The sequence below is a fragment of the Olea europaea genome, chromosome 12 (genome assembly GCF_002742605.1).
Source record: "Olea europaea var. sylvestris chromosome 12, O_europaea_v1, whole genome shotgun sequence".
Lineage (NCBI taxonomy): Eukaryota > Viridiplantae > Streptophyta > Magnoliopsida > Lamiales > Oleaceae > Olea > Olea europaea.
The window spans coordinates 24,104,432-24,124,944 of NC_036248.1; the positions used below are offsets into that span (position 1 = coordinate 24,104,432).

General features: G+C 39.4%; 1 protein-coding gene across 1 annotated transcript; it reads right to left on the bottom strand.

The window, feature by feature from the left end:
* Window positions 1–6,760: 6,760 nt before the first annotated feature.
* Window positions 6,761–7,502, bottom strand: LOC111407048 (E3 ubiquitin-protein ligase RNF170-like). Its single transcript, XM_023036387.1, has 3 exons — window positions 7,383–7,502; window positions 7,145–7,305; window positions 6,761–6,858 (listed from the first exon to the last, which is right to left on the bottom strand). The coding sequence occupies exons 1-3, from the start codon at window positions 7,495–7,497 to the stop codon at window positions 6,763–6,765; spliced, it is 372 nt and encodes a 123-aa protein (XP_022892155.1). The 5' UTR covers window positions 7,498–7,502; the 3' UTR covers window positions 6,761–6,762.
* Between the last annotated feature and the right edge of the window lie 13,011 nt (window positions 7,503–20,513).

Here is a 20,513-nt window from a genome sequence, read left to right on the forward strand (position 1 = left end):
ATTCTCCATTTAGTCCGACAATAAATCACACCTACACAACCTGAGCTTTGATACTATTTTGTTGGACAATTTCACTTATCACAAAAATACGTTTATCAACCCAAGAATTAACTATGGCGATTAAATATGCAAATAGATTATCCAAGCAAACAAGAGAACACAACACCAAATTTTATGTGAAAAAAACCCTCCAGTGTAAAGGGAAAAAAGGCACAGGGTAACTCCGGCCAAATCCACTATAACAACAATATAGATTACAGTATTCAAGTTTATGCCCCAAAACTTGAATTCTCAACAAATTAGAAATACCACAATAATAACTCTCCAAGGACAACAAATAATCTTACGACAAATCACCAATTTGATTAACCTTATAAAAATTCACTTTGCATACTACACCTCTAGAGTACTCAAAATACACCTTAGATAAATCTCCAATTTGTACTATGTAGAGAAGGAAAAACTTGTGTAAATCCACAACCAAAAGATTAAAAGAAAACTTTCCTTCCAATTATTTTTTATTCTTCCAGCAACTTGGTTTTCTTCTTTTATTTCCACGATTTGAAATTCTCCACAGTAGCAAAAGATCCTCAAGTTTTGTAATTTTTCCTTCACACACGACAGTAATTCTTTTTTTATGATTATATATATATACAACCAATTTGACCTAATGATATATATAAAGAGGATTGGGCTTTCTTTTCTAATGGGCTGGACAAGCATATATAAGACATAGTTGAGGCACCGTCTATCAACTCTACATAATGTGCAATACTATTAACTAAAATTAAACCTTAGAAACAATCTCCTCCCTCTCTCTCTCTCTCTCCAAGCAACCTTAGTGCAAAAAATGTTGTTTATAATTACACAGTTATTTCTTTATCGTAGTAATAAAACTAATCGAAACCTACTTGAATTCAAATGGAAAGTTGGATTGAACTTATACCGAAAGAACAAAATGCAAAAGATCAGGTTAAGAGTTGAACAATTTGTCCTTAAGACAAATTTGCCCTACATAGGTACCTATGGTAAATAGCAATTGTCTCTTAAGATACAACGATCAAATTCTTGTGTTTGTAGCACTTCAGAACACAAAAAGGGCAACATGAACGAAGTTTCAAACTCCTTTTTGTATGAATAAAGAACAATTTTTTTATGCAAAATTTTGGCAAGATTATGATGCTATGAAAGATCTTTTTGTGAACTTACTTCTCTTCCTTTACCAGGAAAGATGTCTTCAAAGAGTACAATAGTTTTTTATTCGATTATAGTACCTTCATGTACATCAATTATTTCGGATTTATGAACCAAAAATCAATATGCGCTATTATTGTTTGCATATCCAATAAAGATACAATCTATTACTTTTGGTCCGATCATAACTTGTTTAAGCTTGGGTATATGTACTTTTGCTGAGCAAATATTTGTAGGAATATTTTCGACCTTTCTATAACTCATAAGGTGTTTCAAACTTACTTTTGTATGGTATTTATTAAAAATGTGATTTGTAGAAAGTATAGAATCCTCTAACAAATTTTGAGGTAATCCTTAACTCATCAACATAGCATTTATCATTTTCTTAAGAATTCGAGTTTTGCATTTAACAACACCGTTAAATTGAGGTGAGTACGATACTGTTGTTTGATGAAGTATTCTAGATTCTAAATAGTATTCTTCAAATGGTGCAACATATTCTCCATTTCTATCCTGTAAATCATTTTTATTCATTTTCCAAGTTAAATTTCAACTTCATTTTTGTATTGCTTAAACACTTTCAAAACTTCATCTTTGCTTTTTAATAAGTATATATAACAATATCTTGTACATTAATCAATAAATGTGATGACTTACTTTTCACCACCTTTAGTTCAAACAAATTTTAAGTCACATATGTCGACGTGAATTAATTCTAAATCTCACATTACCATTTGTATTAGAATTTATAGTTGGTAGTAAATTTAAATTCATTAATTTGCGTACAGAATTAAAATTTGCATATCCTAATTTTTGATATCATAAATTAGATTACTCAAGAACATAAGCAGAAGATGATACTTTATTCATAAAAATATTCCATACAATGGTGAGGATATTCATTTTAAATAACTAATTTCTTACGAATGTCTAGCTAATGAAGCACATTGTTAAGGGCGAGTTTTTTGTTCAACGTCATCTTCAATACAATTCTGCGTTATCCGTCAACCTTCAATCTTGAAGAGTTTAACACAAACAATTTCTCACCATTCATTGGATTATATGATGGGAACATTGCCTTATTAGCACAAATGTAGCTAGTAACACCCCTGTCCACATACCATTCCAAGGGATTTCCAATGTTACTGCATTATGAAACAACTGCTGACAAGGTAATATCTGATATTCCATCAAATAATGCATTAGATTCAGTAACATTCGATTGGGCTTTCTTCTTTGGTTTACGACATTTGTTGGAGCTCTGTCTGGCATTTCTACAGTTGCAGCAATTGCTCTTGAGCTTTTTTGCATTCTTGTTGTATCTTTACTTGAAGTATTCGATAGAATGCTTATTCTTTTCGTTGTTATCATTGGTTTCCACCACATTAGCATTTGCTTGTGGTATATGACTTCCATTTCACTTATCTGACTTTTTGTTGTCTTTTTCAATTCTCAATCGAATGATGAGTACTTCAATATTTATCTCCTTGCACTTGTGCTTGAAACAATTTATAAAGTCTTTTCACATGAGTGGAAGTTTCTTGATGATTGTAGCTACTCGAAAGGATTCACTTGGAGATATGTTCTTAACGTGATTGCCATGGAGAAGAACCTACAACTCTTGTACTTGACTAATAACTGTCTTGGAATCTATCATCTTGTAATCTAAGAACTTTCGAAGATGAACTTCTTTGTTTCGACAACTTCAATATTATATTTCTTCTCCAAGGATTAACAAACTCCCTTGCAGAGTTCATGGAAATATATATGTTGTACATCGTGTTTTGTCCAATCCATTCAGAATATAGTTCTTGCATAGAAAATCTAAATGCTTCCAAGCATCCAATGCGATTAATGATGCCCTATTATATTCCTCTTCTTGTTCGGTGAGAGCATTCTTATTTAGAAATTTTGCCAAAATAAGAGTTGTAAGATAAATTATCTTGTATTGCCATCTTTTGAAGTCAACTCCACTAAAATTTTCCAATTTTTCTCCATGTGGAATAGAGGTGGATGAAGGATAAATGGAACCAAAATCGAAGGAGCAACAACTAAAGTGATCGGAGTCATAACAATCGGAGTAACTAGAATAACGAACATCCATTGTATCATTATTAACGGTAGTCATTTTTGTTATACAAACTGAAGATAATCCAAACCAAGTTTAATACCATGAAAGAGTAGAAAAGTTAAACCGAAAATAAAATTCAATTTAACCAAGTATAATGAAAATTTAATAAAGAAACCACTAAAGAAAATTCATCTTAAGATTTTTGTTTGTAAATATATAGAGTGATTTCTTTATTGTAGTAATAAAACTTACAGAAACCTACCCGAATTCAAATGGAACCTGGACTGAACTTATACCGAAAGAATGAAATTCAAAAGATCGAGACAAGAGTTGAACTCTTTATCATTAAAATGAATTTGCCTCGTATAGGTGCCTACGGTAAATGGCAATCGTCTCCCAAAATTCAATGATCAAATTCTTGCGTTTGCAGCACTTCAAGATACAAGAAACAACAAATCGGACTAAGTTTTGAACTCCTTTTTGCATGAAAAAAAGAACAAGTTTTGATATAGAATTTAGGCAAGATTATCATGTTATGTAATATGCTTTGATTGCATAAAATGGGAGTGAATGAAACCAAAACATATGGGTCCGTGCCCACGAAGTGACACAACCTAAAAATCAACTTGTTTTACAAAGAGTTGCACAAGTTGATCTACTGCTTGCTTAATGCTCGATTCCACTCGAGTGTGCATTTCAGTGACTCATCGTTAGCTTGGTGCCATGCTGCTCCTCAAACGATGGTCTTATATATTGAATTTCTATTTTTAAATTCAAAATTCATGTTTTTCAACCCTACTTCATTCACTATTTCTCATTTCTAAATATACCAAACACATCTACTCGACAAGTAGAACATGATTGACCCATTTCTCATTCAATTCAAGCAGCGGGACTCATCCAAATATTTGGTTAAAATTTGATAAAGATAAACTTTCCTTAACTATTTCTCTACAAAAAAATTCTATGCTTAGTCAATTAAAATTGGGCACTCGGAGTTTCAATTAATCTAAACAGAGATATCTACCCTCTGAGACTTTAATCTAGATTAGTTTGTAGAACATGTTGTACAAAATAATTTTGGTTTTCTCTAAAATGGACTTCCGAGCTTATAGTTTTTTTCTTGATTTTCTTTGGAAAATTAAAAGCTAGACGGACTTTTGACCCATCAAGTTCCAACTCAAACAAATAAGCCAGGCATTTGAGATGCTCATGGAACCACTAAGTGTCAAGATTCTAAATAAGTGCTTGTGTGAAAGTGATTTTTTCGAGAATGTTTGATTAAAAAATAGATTAAAATTATTAATATGTGAAAATGATTTTTTTTCAATAATGGATGGTTAAAAATGAGTGAAAAAAAGTAATTTTGAAACATTAAGTTTTAACACGCTTTTTGGTGTTTTCCTCCTAAATCCTGAATACAGTGTAATTATTACTGTAGCTTTTATTTCCCACAAAATTTGACGGGAAAGTGCAGAAAATTTTGAACTAATGAGCATATGTGAATATAGCATCCATACTGGGCATTAATATTGCAACATTCATTTACTATGTAGTCAGTGTTAAGGTTCTCTTAAAATCTTCCCAAGCAAATCTTCTCCAGCAAATTCCTGTTGATATTCATCTGCTATTATGAAAAGATAAAAGAACAAGGATTTTGCTAGAAATCCCGGGCCACATTGGCCCGGGATTTCCAGGTGACAGATCCCCTGCCTATAAGGGGGACACATGTCACCCTGGAAATCCCGGGCGTATGTAGTCAGTGTTAAGGTTTCCTTTAAATCTTCCAGAGCAAATCTTCTTCAGAAAATTCCTGTTGATATTCATCTGCTATCATGAAAAGATAAAAGAACGAAAGGCATCAGTCATGATGAAAATAAATATCTAAATGAAAAGAAGAAAAATATAAGGAAAAAGATCAAAAGAAGCTCAAATTTCCTGTTTGTAGGATTCATTTTATAAAATATGACACCAATGTTCCAAGATCTTCACATCAACATCATTCTTGTGAACACATTCATCAGAAACAGATCAAGTATATCCTAGAATTTAAGCTCCTATTTGATGGGGATTAAAATTAGATTTTTAGTAGATTTTGATAAAAAAATTTGAAATGTGTGATTAAAAAGCTATGAGAACTATGATATATGTTGTCAATATTGATCGTTGGATTTTGACTTAGATTAAAATTTGATTTTAATCAATACCAAAGTAGGGCTAAGTTGTGGACAAGGGCATATGAGAATCAAACATAACTAATTTGACCGTATCAAATTAAAGGGATTCGTACAAGTTATAAACCCATTACTGCTCTCTATTGTTGGTTTTGTGATTGCAAGCAATATGGAAAAGGAGGAAGAAGAGGAAGAAAACAAAAGTTATGGTTTCCAATCACCAAGAGCTTAACTATCCTAATCAAATAATCTAATAGCAAATTCACTTAACTATCCTAATCAAATAAATAAAACTACCTTTTACCTTTAACAATATACGAAATAATATAAATACGAATATCATAAACTAACTAATTAGAGAGAGATCCAACTACAAAGAGAAAGTAGAAAAGAAACTAAAAGACCAAAAGGGAACTCAAGAGAAATATCGAATATTATTATGTAAATCACTTTAAGGAACCAAAACGATGCTACGGACAGATTTATATGCTTGCCCTTCGATGCTACTGAAAAAGTAAAATAAGCCAATAGCGGATAAACTAATTATGTCGAATACTTATAATTAGAAGATCCCTAATCAAGCACCATGTCTATCTTAGAGAAGAGAAAAATCCCATGCAACTCAAGATCGTCTACAGACAACAGTTAGAAGAGGTGATTGAAGTGAGTGCAATAAGATTCTCTGCCCTGGCATATTTTGTTTAATGATGCCTACATGCAGGAAATCTGAGCACAAATAAATTCTCCCTAGTAAATGGCATTATTAAGCCCCTATTTGTAGCAATTAAAAATTATATTTTTAGTAAATTTTTATAAAAGTAAATGAAATGCTTAATTGAAAAGTTGTTGGTCCCAGAAAATGTGATTAAAATTAATAGTTGATTTTTGACTTAGATTAAAATCTCCCAAAGATATTTACCATTATCCTTAGGTGCAGACTTTAACAACTTAAACCTGAATGCCTAATATACTAGTTTCCCGCGACAAAGCATCATCCTATATTATTTTCTTTGTTTTTTTTTATAACGATAAACACTATTATCAGGGAAATGAACAAAATGGTACATCTAATCCTCCACTCGAAACACAAGATTGAAATTTTGCAATTCCAGGCAATAATTTTCAGGCAAATGCAAATCGAAGACTCAATATATAAGTATGTAAGTTGTGTTCTCACAACACAACAGTATAAGCACAACCTCAATTAATAAAGGAAACAAAAACAATGTAAACACTAATAAATGATTATTTCAGAAGCCAAAATATACATGATATTGCATACTTAAATACAGCAGAAGGACTTTATGATTATCACCTTATATTCTACAAAGGAATGTGGAATACCATCCAAAGTGTGATAACCACCAGAATTAACGAAATCAACCAAAATCTCCTCAAACGCGTTAAAACTGATGGTTCCTGTCAATTATGAAGTGGTAACGGAAATTGAAGTTGTGAGGTTGAAATTTAAATGGAAACATGATAGTATTCCGTAGAGAATCCAGCTAAATTTTCTATTATTACACAGTTTATTTTTTATTTTTATTTTTTTTAATTCATATAAATAAATATAAGAACTACGTTAAATGTATGTCCATATTCTCACATATTTTTCAGATCTCGTTCGAAATTTTGAAAAGAAAAAAAAATTCGAATAGCAGAAAAGAAAAAATATCAGGAAGGAAAAAAAAAAGATCCGGCAAACCTCAAAAGTAGCATTATAACTCCAAATTCTTATATTGATAGCGGTGAAACGCCGAGATGCAGAGTTATCAACAGCAATTGAAGTAATCAGAGCACGGCACTTTGGGCAATTCATTGTTTTCATTATTCGACTAGTCTCACTCCACCTTAGAATGCATTCAGCTGAAAAAAAACAATAAAAGCAGAGACTCAATTGCAAAATAAACTTGTATACTAACCAGCATTTCATCAAAAACTACCACAGAACCAGTGGCCACAGTTGGTTTGGCACGGGACGATGAAGGTGGAGAGGCAAATTGGACATATTGTACCGGGAGGTGGTAGCTGGCGAAAACCTCCAAACTGATTTCCCATTTGAATTTCCGGTTCTGGTGGGAGATACCAGTAACCCGCGAAAGAGAGAGATATTTATACGGACGGAGGATTAAATAAATTACAGAAATGGTCACCAACCTTTGAGTTAATTTGAGTTATCGTCCCCAAAGTTTGCTTAATTTGAGCTCTTATACACGAAGTTAACATTAATTTGGGTTCTCGTCTCCAACCTTAGCCATTGTTTGAGCCCCATTTTTTAGGGGGTAAATATTGTTTTGAATAGTGATTTTTTTGAAGAATGTGTAACTGAAAATTAAGGAAAAGTGTTCGATTGATGTGTAAAATTATTTTATGGGAGAATTTGTAGTCGGAAATGAGTTTTTGAAAAAAATGAAAGCCAAACATTGGCTTAATTTTCAACAAAACCTTCAAAAATTAGCAGATTCCACATAAGAAGAAATCGATGGAATTCATTTATTTGAACGCCGTTGACTGTCGAAAAGTTGAGAAGAAGATTTTCGAATAAGAAAGTACAAATTAAACAAAGGATGTAAATAATTTTATTTTAGATTTAAAGGGTCAAGACTTGTATTAAAATTTTAATTGGATCACTTAACCATATACTTTAATCTTGTTTCAAAAATTACTCACATGTTCTAACCGATATTTTTACGTATATGTGACATGCATAATGTGAACATGTCAGTTAACATGGAGTAAACAGTTAAGTTGTAAGCTGATAATAAATTATTTTAAAATTAAAAACTCACTTTAAATATATGAATAATGGAATCCGGACAGGAAAATGAAATTCAAAAAAATTTCTAGGCCTTAATCACCATGGAAAAAAAAATTAAAAATCTGAATTTTCGGTCCAATTGCTATATAGCATTTCCCCCAATCGTTGTGTTTATGTTGAGTCATATTTAGTACGGCATGAATGAATACAAAAGAATAATGTTATTTATTGTAACTCGCTATCGCAATCGTCTTACATGACACGCATGTGACAGTTAGTGATTTGATATATGAAGCAAGAAAAAATTATCAAATTAGTACAACAAATCACAAACTGCTATGTAGAATGTCAAGTAAGACGACTACTGCAGTAAACGACTATGAATAGCACTATTCAATACAAAAATTGGAATGTAAGTGTAAGAGCATTTGCATCGTGTGCATTATTAAATTAAATGATATTAATGTATACTGAATAGATGGATAAACTTAAATTTTATTTTCAATAAATTACGTTTATTAACTTAAATTTTATATTTCATAGGAGAGGGAAAAAAATTAGGATAAAACTGGACGTCCAGGTGCCTATTTGGTACCCCCTCTATTGCGGGGTCATCTGATAGTGACAGGTGACCCCCCAATAGGGAGGCGCCAAATAGGCACCTAGACGTCCAAGGGCCTGGACGTCCAGCACGTCCCAAAAAATTAACACGGGAGAGAAAAAGAAAGTTTAATTTTGTTGACTCAACATGTCCAATAGAGAAGCAACATCCAGATGGACATTTTTATAATGTTTATATATTTATACACAAGCAGACTATATGTAGCAATGAATAGCTGCCACTTTCTCCTATGAAATTGAGATGTATTTTAATTCATTGGAAAATGTGTTAATAACTCCACTGCTACATTAGACGATGATGGATAAGCATGAATCAAGAAAAGCACTATTCACTTTTTATTGAGTAATGTTATTCATAGTCGCTTACTACGGTAGTTGCTTGACATGACATCCTACATGACGGTTTGTAGTTTGATGTATTAATGTAATAGTTTTGCTTGCCTCATATATCAAATCACTAATCATCACATACATCCACATAGGACGACTATAATAACGAGTAACTGCAAATAGGATTATGATATGTCAGCCACACAGTCCCACTTAAGTTGTATTAAAGAAAATTCTACAAATATTATCTATTTTACTTATTTTACAATTTTTAAAGAAATTTTCATTTGAGGCATTTTAAAAAATGTTCAATTTTAAAGGTTTGAGTTGAAAAGTGTCTACTCATTTGAATTTAGTGCCAACTTATCTATCATGCCCTTAATGAAAAAAATGGAGCAATTAAATGTAGTTCTCAACATTTGATTTATTTATTTTTTCAATTTTTCACGAATTTCGAGAAATATTTTTCGTAAAAAGGTACATTAAAATAATGTTTCTCGACATTTGAACACCGTTTCATTTGTCTAGAATAACATTTCATTTTGAATATGACATTTCTTTACATTTGAAATGTAGTTCTCAACATTTCTGAATCAATGAAAAACGTAGCATTTATTATGATTAGACATGTATGCTTTTGAAATAAATATGGCAGGTTATGAGTCAAAATTTTATTAGCCAATAATAATTTTGCAAAAATGTCCATTTTTTTGTCTTAATGTGGGATTATAAATTGTTAATAAGAGTATTTTGATCTAAATTCTTCCAAAATAGACATTTTTGCAATGGTGGACATTTTTTGCAAATGACTAGGTAAAAATGGACATCCTGTGAAATTTCTTCTTTTCATTATTGTTACACCCCTAGTTGAACCATTTCGAAAAGTTTACCACTGCATCAAACGAGGTGTCCACCACCAATTCGAAGTGGTTCCGAAGTGACTCTACCACCAATGTCCGTGCGCTGCTAACGCGTTGCGAGGTACAAAACAATTCTACTGAACCGATCGAAGTGTCCTTGACGCCGAAGCGCAATGTACTCTGAGGTTCTCCTTTAGCGGATCCGCTGCCACTTTTAGAAAGAGATCTGTGTCAAGATCCTCTCTGCCCCCAATGTTTAATTGATTTGACGTCTCCATGAGTCTAGTTGATATGACGTATCAATTTTATGTCAACCGTTGAAGTAAGACCAAGCTCATGAGCTTATTATCCTAGGTCAGAACAAGTTGATAGGATCCCCTTTTTTACGTCCCCATGTCCCTGATAATTGCGTCGTTGTGCCTGGGCTGTGAGGGCTCTCAGCCACATGGAGCCGTTGCGCCAGGTGCTAAAGCATGGGTATTTTGTATCCATTGAGCAAAAACTTCAACTCAGGAGAAGTTATTACTCGTCCACTCTATAGACGCGGCTGATTGACACCTCACACCGTCAGATGTATACACGTGTCCCACATCCAATAGTTCTCCTCACCTATAAATACCCAAGTTTTGACAAGAGATAAAGGTAATGAAACACTTACAACATAGCTCTCCATAACAAGAAAATATATATTCTCCTCCCCACTCTCTTGCACAACCCGAGCACTATTCCGATCACTGGATACTAACTTGACTGTCGGAGTGTATGCGGTCGCCACCACCCCCGCTGGTTCAGATCGTGTACGTCTGATCGTGCGTTGATTGTGCACAGGGAGGATCACGTGGAGTAACTATCGGTTGGCCACGTGGGAGGTCCAATTCGCAAGACCAATAGATTGGCGCCGTCTATGGGAAACTTCCCGTCCAAATTTCTACATTCTCCATCGAAAAAGCCACCAGAAAGCCATTAACTTACCCTGAAAGGGGCGCGTTCTTGAAAAAGAACAAAGTCGAATTACAATCCAAATTCTTTTTACCCTTGAAAAAGGAGTAGATCAGATGAGTTCCAGTAATGAGGACGCAAACCCTAGATGGACGCCTCTGAAAAAGAGGTGCTCCAAAACAATATCACTCACTAAAGACCTCATCACCGGCGTTGCCGAGATGAAAGAACAACCATGCTCACTGAAGGAATGACTCAAATAGTTGTGGGCATGAAAGATATCGCAGCTCAGAATATGACGATGCATGAATTCTTCATGCAAGCCCGAGGTCATCAGGGCTCCCAAATGCCCCAAGGATCTTACCCAGCTCGTGAAGTCCCTGCATCTTGTTCCTGAAGCCATATGAGCTAGCCCAGAGAATGCATCCTCGAAAGAGAAGTAGGTATGGAAGTCACATCCTATGTACAAGGAAGCCAACCAACAGAACCTCAATTGGGGGACAACTTCCCACCAGAATATGAAGCACAAAGGTCAGTCAGTGTCTTTGACCGAATAGGGCAGGACCATAGTAATAGGGTTCGCTCAGTGCAAAAATCAGTTCGGCAAGAGCAGGAGCAAGAAAAAGCACTCCTTCCACCTAGAAATGGGAAGGAGAGAAGGAACTTAGTTGATTGGGATAGTCGAGGAGGAGCGCCTCCACCTCCCCAGAACATGTAAAATGATAAAGGCTCCGAAGGGCCGTGTCGATCTTATAAAATTGATGATGATGATGATGATGATAATCTTCCTTTCTCAAGGGAGATCCGAAGGTTCCCAATGCCTGTGAATTTCATGCCCCTAAAATCCCCAAGTATGAAGGAAAGGGGGACATAAAAAAGCACCTCACCAAGTACATGACACAGATAAGCCTCAGGGGAGCCTCGCCTGCTTTGAAATGCAGAGCTTTCCACCAAACTCTGGCCGGAACCGTCGAAGTGTGGTACAACAGACTGCCTCCCCTGAGCATCAGGAGTTGGTCAGATCTGAAAAAGGCATTCTTGAACCAGTACCTCTCACGTAGAGAAGGAGAGGCCCCAGTGCAATGCCTACAAGATATGGAACAAACCCCTGAAGAAACGCTGAAAAGCTATCTCGCCAAGTTTACGGACGAAATCACATACTATGAACAGGTCACTGACAGAGAAACCCTTTCATCCTTGAAAGGCGGCCTCAATATGAACACTTTGTTCTGGAGGGATGTACGCAGCAAGAATCCCACCACTTATGACGAACTGGTAGAAATGATGAGAATTGAAATCGTCACTGAGGAGATAATTGATCACCAAAATCGTGCCATGTGAGGACTCCCTCCGCCTCAGAGGCAGGTAGGTCAAGGACCCACAGCGCACCTTGTCACCCAATAATGGACCCAAGCAGAGCATACAATAACTCCAACGTCTGGACAGGCACTAGCTTCTGCCACGCTAAATACAGTGCCGATATTGGCATACGAGAATACCCCTGTCGAGGCGGGACCATCTGGGGATGCTGACAGTAATCGAAAGAAGAAGAATAAGCAGTCAAACAGGCCCTTAGAAGGGGCAAGGCTCTACACCTTCCACTAATTCTATGGACACGACACCAACGAATGCAGAGATACTCCTCGACCTTCGGATCGAAATAACCCACATCCCTCCAGGAGGGATGAACATCCTCGCAGATCCGCCTCCCCGAACAGGGGAGAGAGGAGGCAAAGAGACCAGTCACCCCGGAGAAGAGAATCGAGGGACAGAGGAGAGTCCATGCAGAGAGATTAGGCCCCATTTTCTGGAGGCCAAATTATCAGGGAAATCGACACAATCATTGGGGGACCTCATATCGGTGGTAACACTAGGAATGTCCAAAAGAACTACATAAGAGAAGCAAAGGATCCACCAATGCTCACTTACATCGTCATCCAGTCCCAAGAAGCCAATAGGATAGCCCCGATTACCTTCTTCCAAGAAGATACACAAGGAGTTCACCACCCCCATTGTGACGCGTTGGTAGTAAGAGCCGTAGTGGCAAGAAACGGACTCAAACGCATGCTCATCGACAATGGTAGCTCGATGAATATAGTATTCAGTTCTACCTTCGACAAAATGCAAATTGAACATAGGTTAATCCCATTACCGACTCACTATTTGGATTTACTGGAGACAGTATTGTCTCACGAGGACAAATTACTCTGTCTGTCGAGATGGATTTAGCTTCCCTAGTGGCCCAACATTTCATGGAATTCTTGGATAGACCACAGATCAGCCTACCATGGAGTATTGGGCAGACCCGCCTTGAAAGATCTTTGGGCTGTTACCTCCATCCATTACTTGTGTATAAATTTCCCAACTGATAGTGGAATTGCTACGGTCCGATGCGACCGGATGGGCTCCAAAGCATGTTACCTAAACTCTCTATGAAATCAGAGTCCCGCACTGTTAACTTGATCATGACAGAGGTTGCGAACAAAGCCAACTTGGACGTGGAAATGCTCGACGTCCCTGAGCAAGGGCATACCTTCGAACATGAAGAAGACGTCGACATGGAAGATGCCCTTGAAGAAGGACACCCTCTTGATGAATTAGACCCCTGAACAACTGACTCAGAACCGAATGCGACCCCAATGGAAGAACTTGAAACTTTCTCGGTCAACCCAGAGGACCCTATTCAGGTCCTGTGAATTGGAAAGGCACTGTCCCCCAAAGCGAAAGAAGTAATGATAAGCTTCTTAAAAAGGAACTTGGATGTCTTTGCTTGGAAGCACAAAGACATGGTGGAAATAGACCCAATGATAATTTGTCATCAACTTAACATCAATTCCTCTTGTGCCTCACATCAGCAGAAAAGACGAGCTCTCAACCTGGAGCGGTACGAAGCGCTCAAAGACGAAGTCAACAAGCTTAGCTGCAGGGACTTCATCAGAAAAGCCATCTATTCGAAGTGGATATCCAACCCGGTCCTTGTGAAGAAGCCTAGCAGGAAATGGAGGGTGTGCATAAACTTCACGAACTTGAACAAAGCATGCCCTAAAGATAGCTTCCCACTATCGAGGATAGACCAACTTGTGGATTCCACTGTTGGACATGAACTCTTGAGCTTTATGGATGCGTACTCAAGGTACAATCAGATACCCATGTTCTGACCTGATGAGGAGGGCACATCGTTCATCACGGACAGAGGACTGTACTGCTACAAAGCCATGCCCTTCGGATTAAAAAATGTCGAAGCCATATATCAGAGGCTAGTCAACATGATGTTTGCCGAACTAATTAGCAAAACCATGAAAGTCTACGTGGACGACATGCTAGTTAAAAGCCTCCAGGGGAACGAACACGTAAGTCACTTCGACCAAGCCTTTTAGATTCTTAGAAAATATAAAATGAAGTTGAACCCCCTCAAATACACCTTCGACGTGGTTCATGTCAGTTTTTGAGAGCATTGTGAACCAAAGGGGAATCGAAGCAAATCCGATAAAGAATAGGGCCTTACTAGAAATGAGGTCACCTCAGAAGGCGAATGAGGTCCAGAGCCTCAATGGTCGGATAGCCGTGCTTAGTCGCTTCATCTCCAAGGCTACTGATAAGAGCCTGCCCTTCTTCAAAGTTTTGAAGTAAGGAAAGAAGTTTCAATGGACCGGTGAGTGTGAGGAAGCCTTCCAAGCGCTGAAGATGCACCTAGGAGAGGCGCCTCTGTTATTCAAACCTGAACTACAAGAATCACTACTGCTGTACTTGGCGGTCTCTGACGAGGTGGTCAACGCAATCCTAGTCAGAGAAGAAAACGAGCACCAATTGTCGATATACTATGTCAACAAAGCACTACTTCCAGCAGAAACACGCTACCCAGACATGGAGAAACTGGCACTCGCCCTTATCACAGCCTCAAGGAAATTGAGGCCGTACTTCTAGGCCCATTCAATTGAAGTTCTTACCAACTTTCCATTAAAGCTAGTGCTGCAGAGAACGGACGCTTTGGGCCGTTTGCTAAAATGGAAAATCGAGCTAGTGAATTTGACCTACTGTTCCGACCCCGATATGCCATCAAGGGCCAAGCCTTTTCAGATTTTGTGGCTGAATTTGCCAAAACCCTAGAAATGGAGGCAACAATGAAACCAATCGAGCCCCCAACATGGAACCTGTTCGTGGATGGATCCTCAGGAGAAACTGGCTCCAGAGCAGGGATCGTCTTGGAAAGTCCAGAAGGCCACAAGCTAAATTGCGCAGTAAGGTTCGGCTTCAAAGCCTCAAACAACGCTGCCGAATATGAGGCCCTTCTAGCAAGCCTTAGACTTGCGAAAGAAATGCAAGTCAAAAGGCTCCTGCCAAGCAGCGACTCTCAACTTGTGGTGAGTCAAGTCAATGGGAACTTTGCGGCCAAAGATAGTAGCATGGCTGCATATTTAAAATTGGTTTTGGACATAGTTCCTCATTTTGAAAGGTTCGAACTGATCTAAGTCCCACGCCTCGAGAATACTCATGCAGATGCCCTGTCAAAGTTGGCTAGCAGCAAAGATTCAGAGCCACTAAAGATTGTCCCCATTGAATGCTTGTCGAAGCCCTCCATCTCTGGAGGTGAAGAGTTGTTATGGATAGAAAGTACCCCATTATGGATGCAACCCATTATGGCCTATTTTAAGGATCAATCACTACCAGCTTCGAGAAGCGAGGCAAAGAAGTTAAGAAGAAGGGCTGCACACTTCGTCCTACAAGAGGATGTCCTCTACAAAAGAGGCTTTACCTCACCACTTTTCTGATGTGTAAGAGTGGAAGAAGCCACGTATATATTCAAGGAGATCCATGATGGAATCTGCAAAAATCACTCCGAAGGAATGACTCTGGCACACAAAGACTCCGACAAAGCTACTTCTGGCCAACCTTGAAAAGTGATGCTTGCCAATTCGTTCAGAAATGTGACAAGTGCTAGCGCTTCTCAAATATTCAAAGACAGTCTTCTCAGAGCCTCTTCATAGTCACCAGTCCATGGCCATTCGCCAAGTTGGGCATCGACTTCATTGGTCAGCTCCCAAAAGGAAGAGAAAGCGCGACTTTTGCCATTGTCACCATTGACTACTTTACCAAGTGGGTCGAGGCTGAACCTCTTGCCAAGATCATCGAGGCGAATACTAAAAAATTCGTCTGGAAGAATATCATTTGTAGGTTCGGCATTTCCTACTCCTTAGTGTCTGACAACGGGAGACAGTTTGACAATAAGAAGATGCGAGACTTATGCAATGAACTAGGGATAAAGAAAGATTTCTCAATGCCTCGCCATTGTCACCATTGACTACTTTACCAAGTGGGTCGAGGCTGAACCTCTTGCCAAGATCATCGAGGCGAATACTAAAAAATTCTTCTGGAAGAATATCATTTGTAGGTTCGGCATTTCCTACTCCTTAGTGTCTGACAACGGGAGACAGTTTGACAATAAGAAGATGCGAGACTTATGCAATGAACTAGGGATAAAGAAAGATTTCTCAATGCCTTATCACTCCCAAGCAAATGGGTAAGTTGAGGCAGTAAACAAAGCCATCAAGCATAGCCTGAAAAAAAAAGCTTAACACCTCGAAGGGGGCTTGGGTCGATGAGCTTCCCCACGTAATTTGGGCCATCCGCACAATTAGCCAAATCGCGACAGGGGAGACACCCTTCTCAATAACCTACGGAGCCGAAGCCATGAGTTCGATCGAGGTAGGAGTCCCATCGTATCGTCGAATACACTTCAATGAGTAAAAAATGACGAAGTTTGAGTGTGCAAACTCCACCTCCTTGAAGAAATGAGGGATATCTCCCAAGTGAAACTGGCTAAGTATCAAAGAAAGATAACCGCTATTACAACTCCAAGGTCAGAAATCGAACTCTTCGGCTGGGGGACCTCGTCCTTAGAAGGGTCTTTTAATAATCAAAGCCAACTGGGTTCGGAGTGTTTGGACCGAACTGGTCCTTATCATATCTGCAAGGAGTCCCGACCTGGTACTTTTGAAATTGAAGACATCACACGGAGAGTACTACCTTATCAATAGAACATCGAACGCTTGAGGAAGTACTATCAATGATGAATGTATGTTCCGATCCGATCTCAATGTTGTCTAATAAGTGTCTATCATGATCCGATCTCATTTGTAACTTTCCTATCTCACTAAGTGCTGAAATTGCCTTAGTGAAGAATGATGTAACTTCTAAGTAATGATACTTCAGTTCTTTGTGTCACATCGGTTAATGAATTGTTACCTCAATTCTACAATATGTTGTTAGTCTGATCTTCTTTTATCAACTGGCTATTGGTAAGTGGTGCTTAATATTTACTTAAGTGCTTATCATTCATTTACTCAAGTATAGAAAGTTCAAAACAAAGAAAATGAAGAAGTAATAATACTTAAAAGAAGAATTTTCATTCCATTCATTTCAAACTAAGTTACAAAAGGAAGGCCAAAGTTAATACAAAAGTAGCCCTATGCTACTGGGACGACGTCTTCCACCCCGGCCTCCGGTTCAACTTCCTCTGGGGCCTCTGGAGCTTCATCGGCAGCCCTGTCAGGTCGGCCTCCAGTAGGCCCACTGAACTTTACCTCCAAAGAGGATATGTCCAAAGTCGGGTGGACCTCCTTCAGCCGACCCAACAGTCCTTGGGCACTCAAAGAGGCCCAGTAGTTGGCGAAGTCATCATACAAGGGGTGCTCTTCGAAATGATCAATGATGTTCTACACAGCCACCTCCGCTGCTGACTTCAGCTCCCTTCAATGAAGTAATCTCTTCAGCCTGGGCATCCGCCCGCTGCTTCAGCTCAGCCTTTTCCTTATTGGAGGCCTCCAAAGCTAAAGTAGCCAGGCGGTGGTGCTCGTTGGCATGATCAATTCACCTCGTCAGAGCAGCCACCTGGCACTTAGTTTCGTGCAGCTCCTTCTTCAGCCTCTCAACATCAGCATTGGCCCTCATTAGCTAACCCTCTGCCTACTACTTCGTTGACTTCGCCTTAGAGGCCTTCTCCCGGGCGGCCCGGACTTCATCTCCGTATTGCATCGCCTCCTTGAGGCGCTTGGCCAGGTTAGTGTTTTTTGCCCTCAAATATTTGATTAGACCTTCTTGCTGAACACTTGTGTAGAGGGCCTTGGCTATGCATGCACTATTGGCCGCCACGAGATCTTCGACAGTGTACGAGGAGGTGTGGTCCTTCCACTCCTCGTTCTAGTACTTGTTATGGACCACTGCCACCATTGCTGTCTCGGGAGGTAGAGCCTTCGGCACTTCTTTCACGGGCTCCTCAGTGTTCACGTCCAAAAAGTTTACCTCCTTTGCGGTGCGGGCCCTTTTTCTCCTCAGCTACCCTGGCACTTGAGATATTGGAACAACTGAAAGTAGAGCTTCAGTCGGGGTAGCAGAGGTGGCAGGGACAGCACGAAGGGTTCAACAACCTTCTGCCTTAGGGCCACCCCGATTGGAATTGTTGTCTGCCTCAGGGCTGGGGCTGGCCTCGCCACGATGGACCCCTTTGACGAGCCCGCAACCTTCTTACCCTTCCTCAACAGATTTGCCTCAGGGTTTTCTTCAACCTCCTCATCTGCCAGAGGCTGAAGCCTTTTATTGGCATCAGCCAGATCCTCCATCTGCTTCTTGTAGGCAAATGAGGAGGTCTTCAAGACTCTCACCTCGGCCATCATCTTCTGAATTGTCTTGAAATCGGGCCACAGAGGCATCTTCTTGTTGAAGTTATCTGCAAGGAAACAAGCAAATTATTACAAGTATAAAGAGGTTGGAAAACCCAGCGACATAGCACTTCGTAAATCTACCTTGGGAAGCCATCAGGTCATGTGTTACGAAATGAATATTCTTCCTGATCAGCTCGTGGTATGACCTCTTCATTGAGGGCAGCTGGTAGACGATGCAGATTATGTCAAAGTCGTCAGTGGATATCTCACATCGAGGAATGGTACTTTCAAAAAGCAAAGAAAGAGCAATTACGATCCAAACTGAAGAAGAATAAACAAAAATACAAAGCAACAGTACTCACAAAGTGTGGAATACTTCGTGGGAACCGTAAGAGATGCTAGGGGGTCCCCCTCCATTGTATCCCATCTCCCGACAGCCCAGCACCATGAGCTCTTCCATTCTTTAATGGAGCTCCACAGATCGAGCATTAATGGAGTACGGGAACCCCATGAAGTCAGATAATGCCACCCTCTAGTCTTGTCCCTCCCAGCTGCTACCTTAGGGATGTATAGGTTCTGAAAATTCAAGAAGGACATCTCCACCCCGAGTGATGCCTCATTCCATAACATCCAAGACCCCACCATTTGGCTCCAGGAGTTCAGGTTCAGCTTGGTCGGGGCTAACCCATATGACCTCAGCACTAGCCTAAAGAAGGGATGGAGAGGGAGCCTAAGTCCAGCCCTAAAAAGGGCCTCACTCACAACCACACACCTCCGCCTAGGATAACAGACCCTCTCATTAGGCTCAGGTAATATCGGTTCAACACTATCAGGTATCCTATATTCAACCCTAAGTTTACCCAGATCGGCTTCCTTCAGTTTTGATGGGTAATCTGAAGCCCCCCAGTGTTCTGATGTATCTATCGAGCTGTCAGGCCTTCTTCAAATATTTCCCCCCTAATATCGCCTCGACGACCTCGTTAGGCGTCGCCAGAATAGGCTCATCCACCCTCACCATCTCTAAATCCCTTCTCGAAGCCCCACTACCATCCGAAGCCATTGCAGAATAGAGAAATGTGAGAAAACTTAATACTTACTGAAACTCAAGAAATTGGGGGACCTACGGCCAGAAAAGATCAACACACAATGTGATATCGCTAGAAACTGGAAATGTCGCCAGAAAACGCATGTACAACGTTGGAAAATGCAAGAATCTTAAGAGGAAATGGATTTTCTGATTTCGCAAAGGTGAAAAACTCCCAAAATGCTCAAGTCCACCTTTTATAGAGCGTTCCAGCTGATCTCCACCATTGAATTCAAATGCAATCAATCTAGGCCGACATCGCATCATAAATCCGAGTCGTTGCTATGAAACGCCAGATTTGATCTACGCCTAGGGATGGCAATCGGGCTCACCGGCTCGGGCCGCCCGTGGCTCGGGTCGGGGCTCGATAGACCCGAGCCTAGGCTTGGGCCGAGCCCCATTTTGGAGACATGGGCTTTCCCCGAGCCGGCCCGTGAGCTCGCGAGCCTTCCAAAAAAAAATTAAATCTGCTGCCTAAACTATTGCCTTTTAAAGGTAGCAGTTCGCTGCCTTTTAAAGGCAGTTTTGCTGCCTCTAAAAGGTAGCAGTTTGAACTACTGCCTTTTAGTTTAGGAAAGAAATAAAAAAAAACGAGCTTGCCCGGCTCGACCCGTAAAAAGTCCGAGCAAAAGCTTGGGACCGAGCCTTTTTTTTTTACCGAGCTTTTGCTCGGCCCGGCTCATTTACATCCCTATCTACGCCCAAGATCTAGCTATGACCCTCACGCTCACATAAAACGCGTCACCTCGATCACTATCAGTCGTCTACAATAAGTAACCGCAGCAGCTTTTTCTAGGAATGGGCATTACATCCAACTGTCGCCT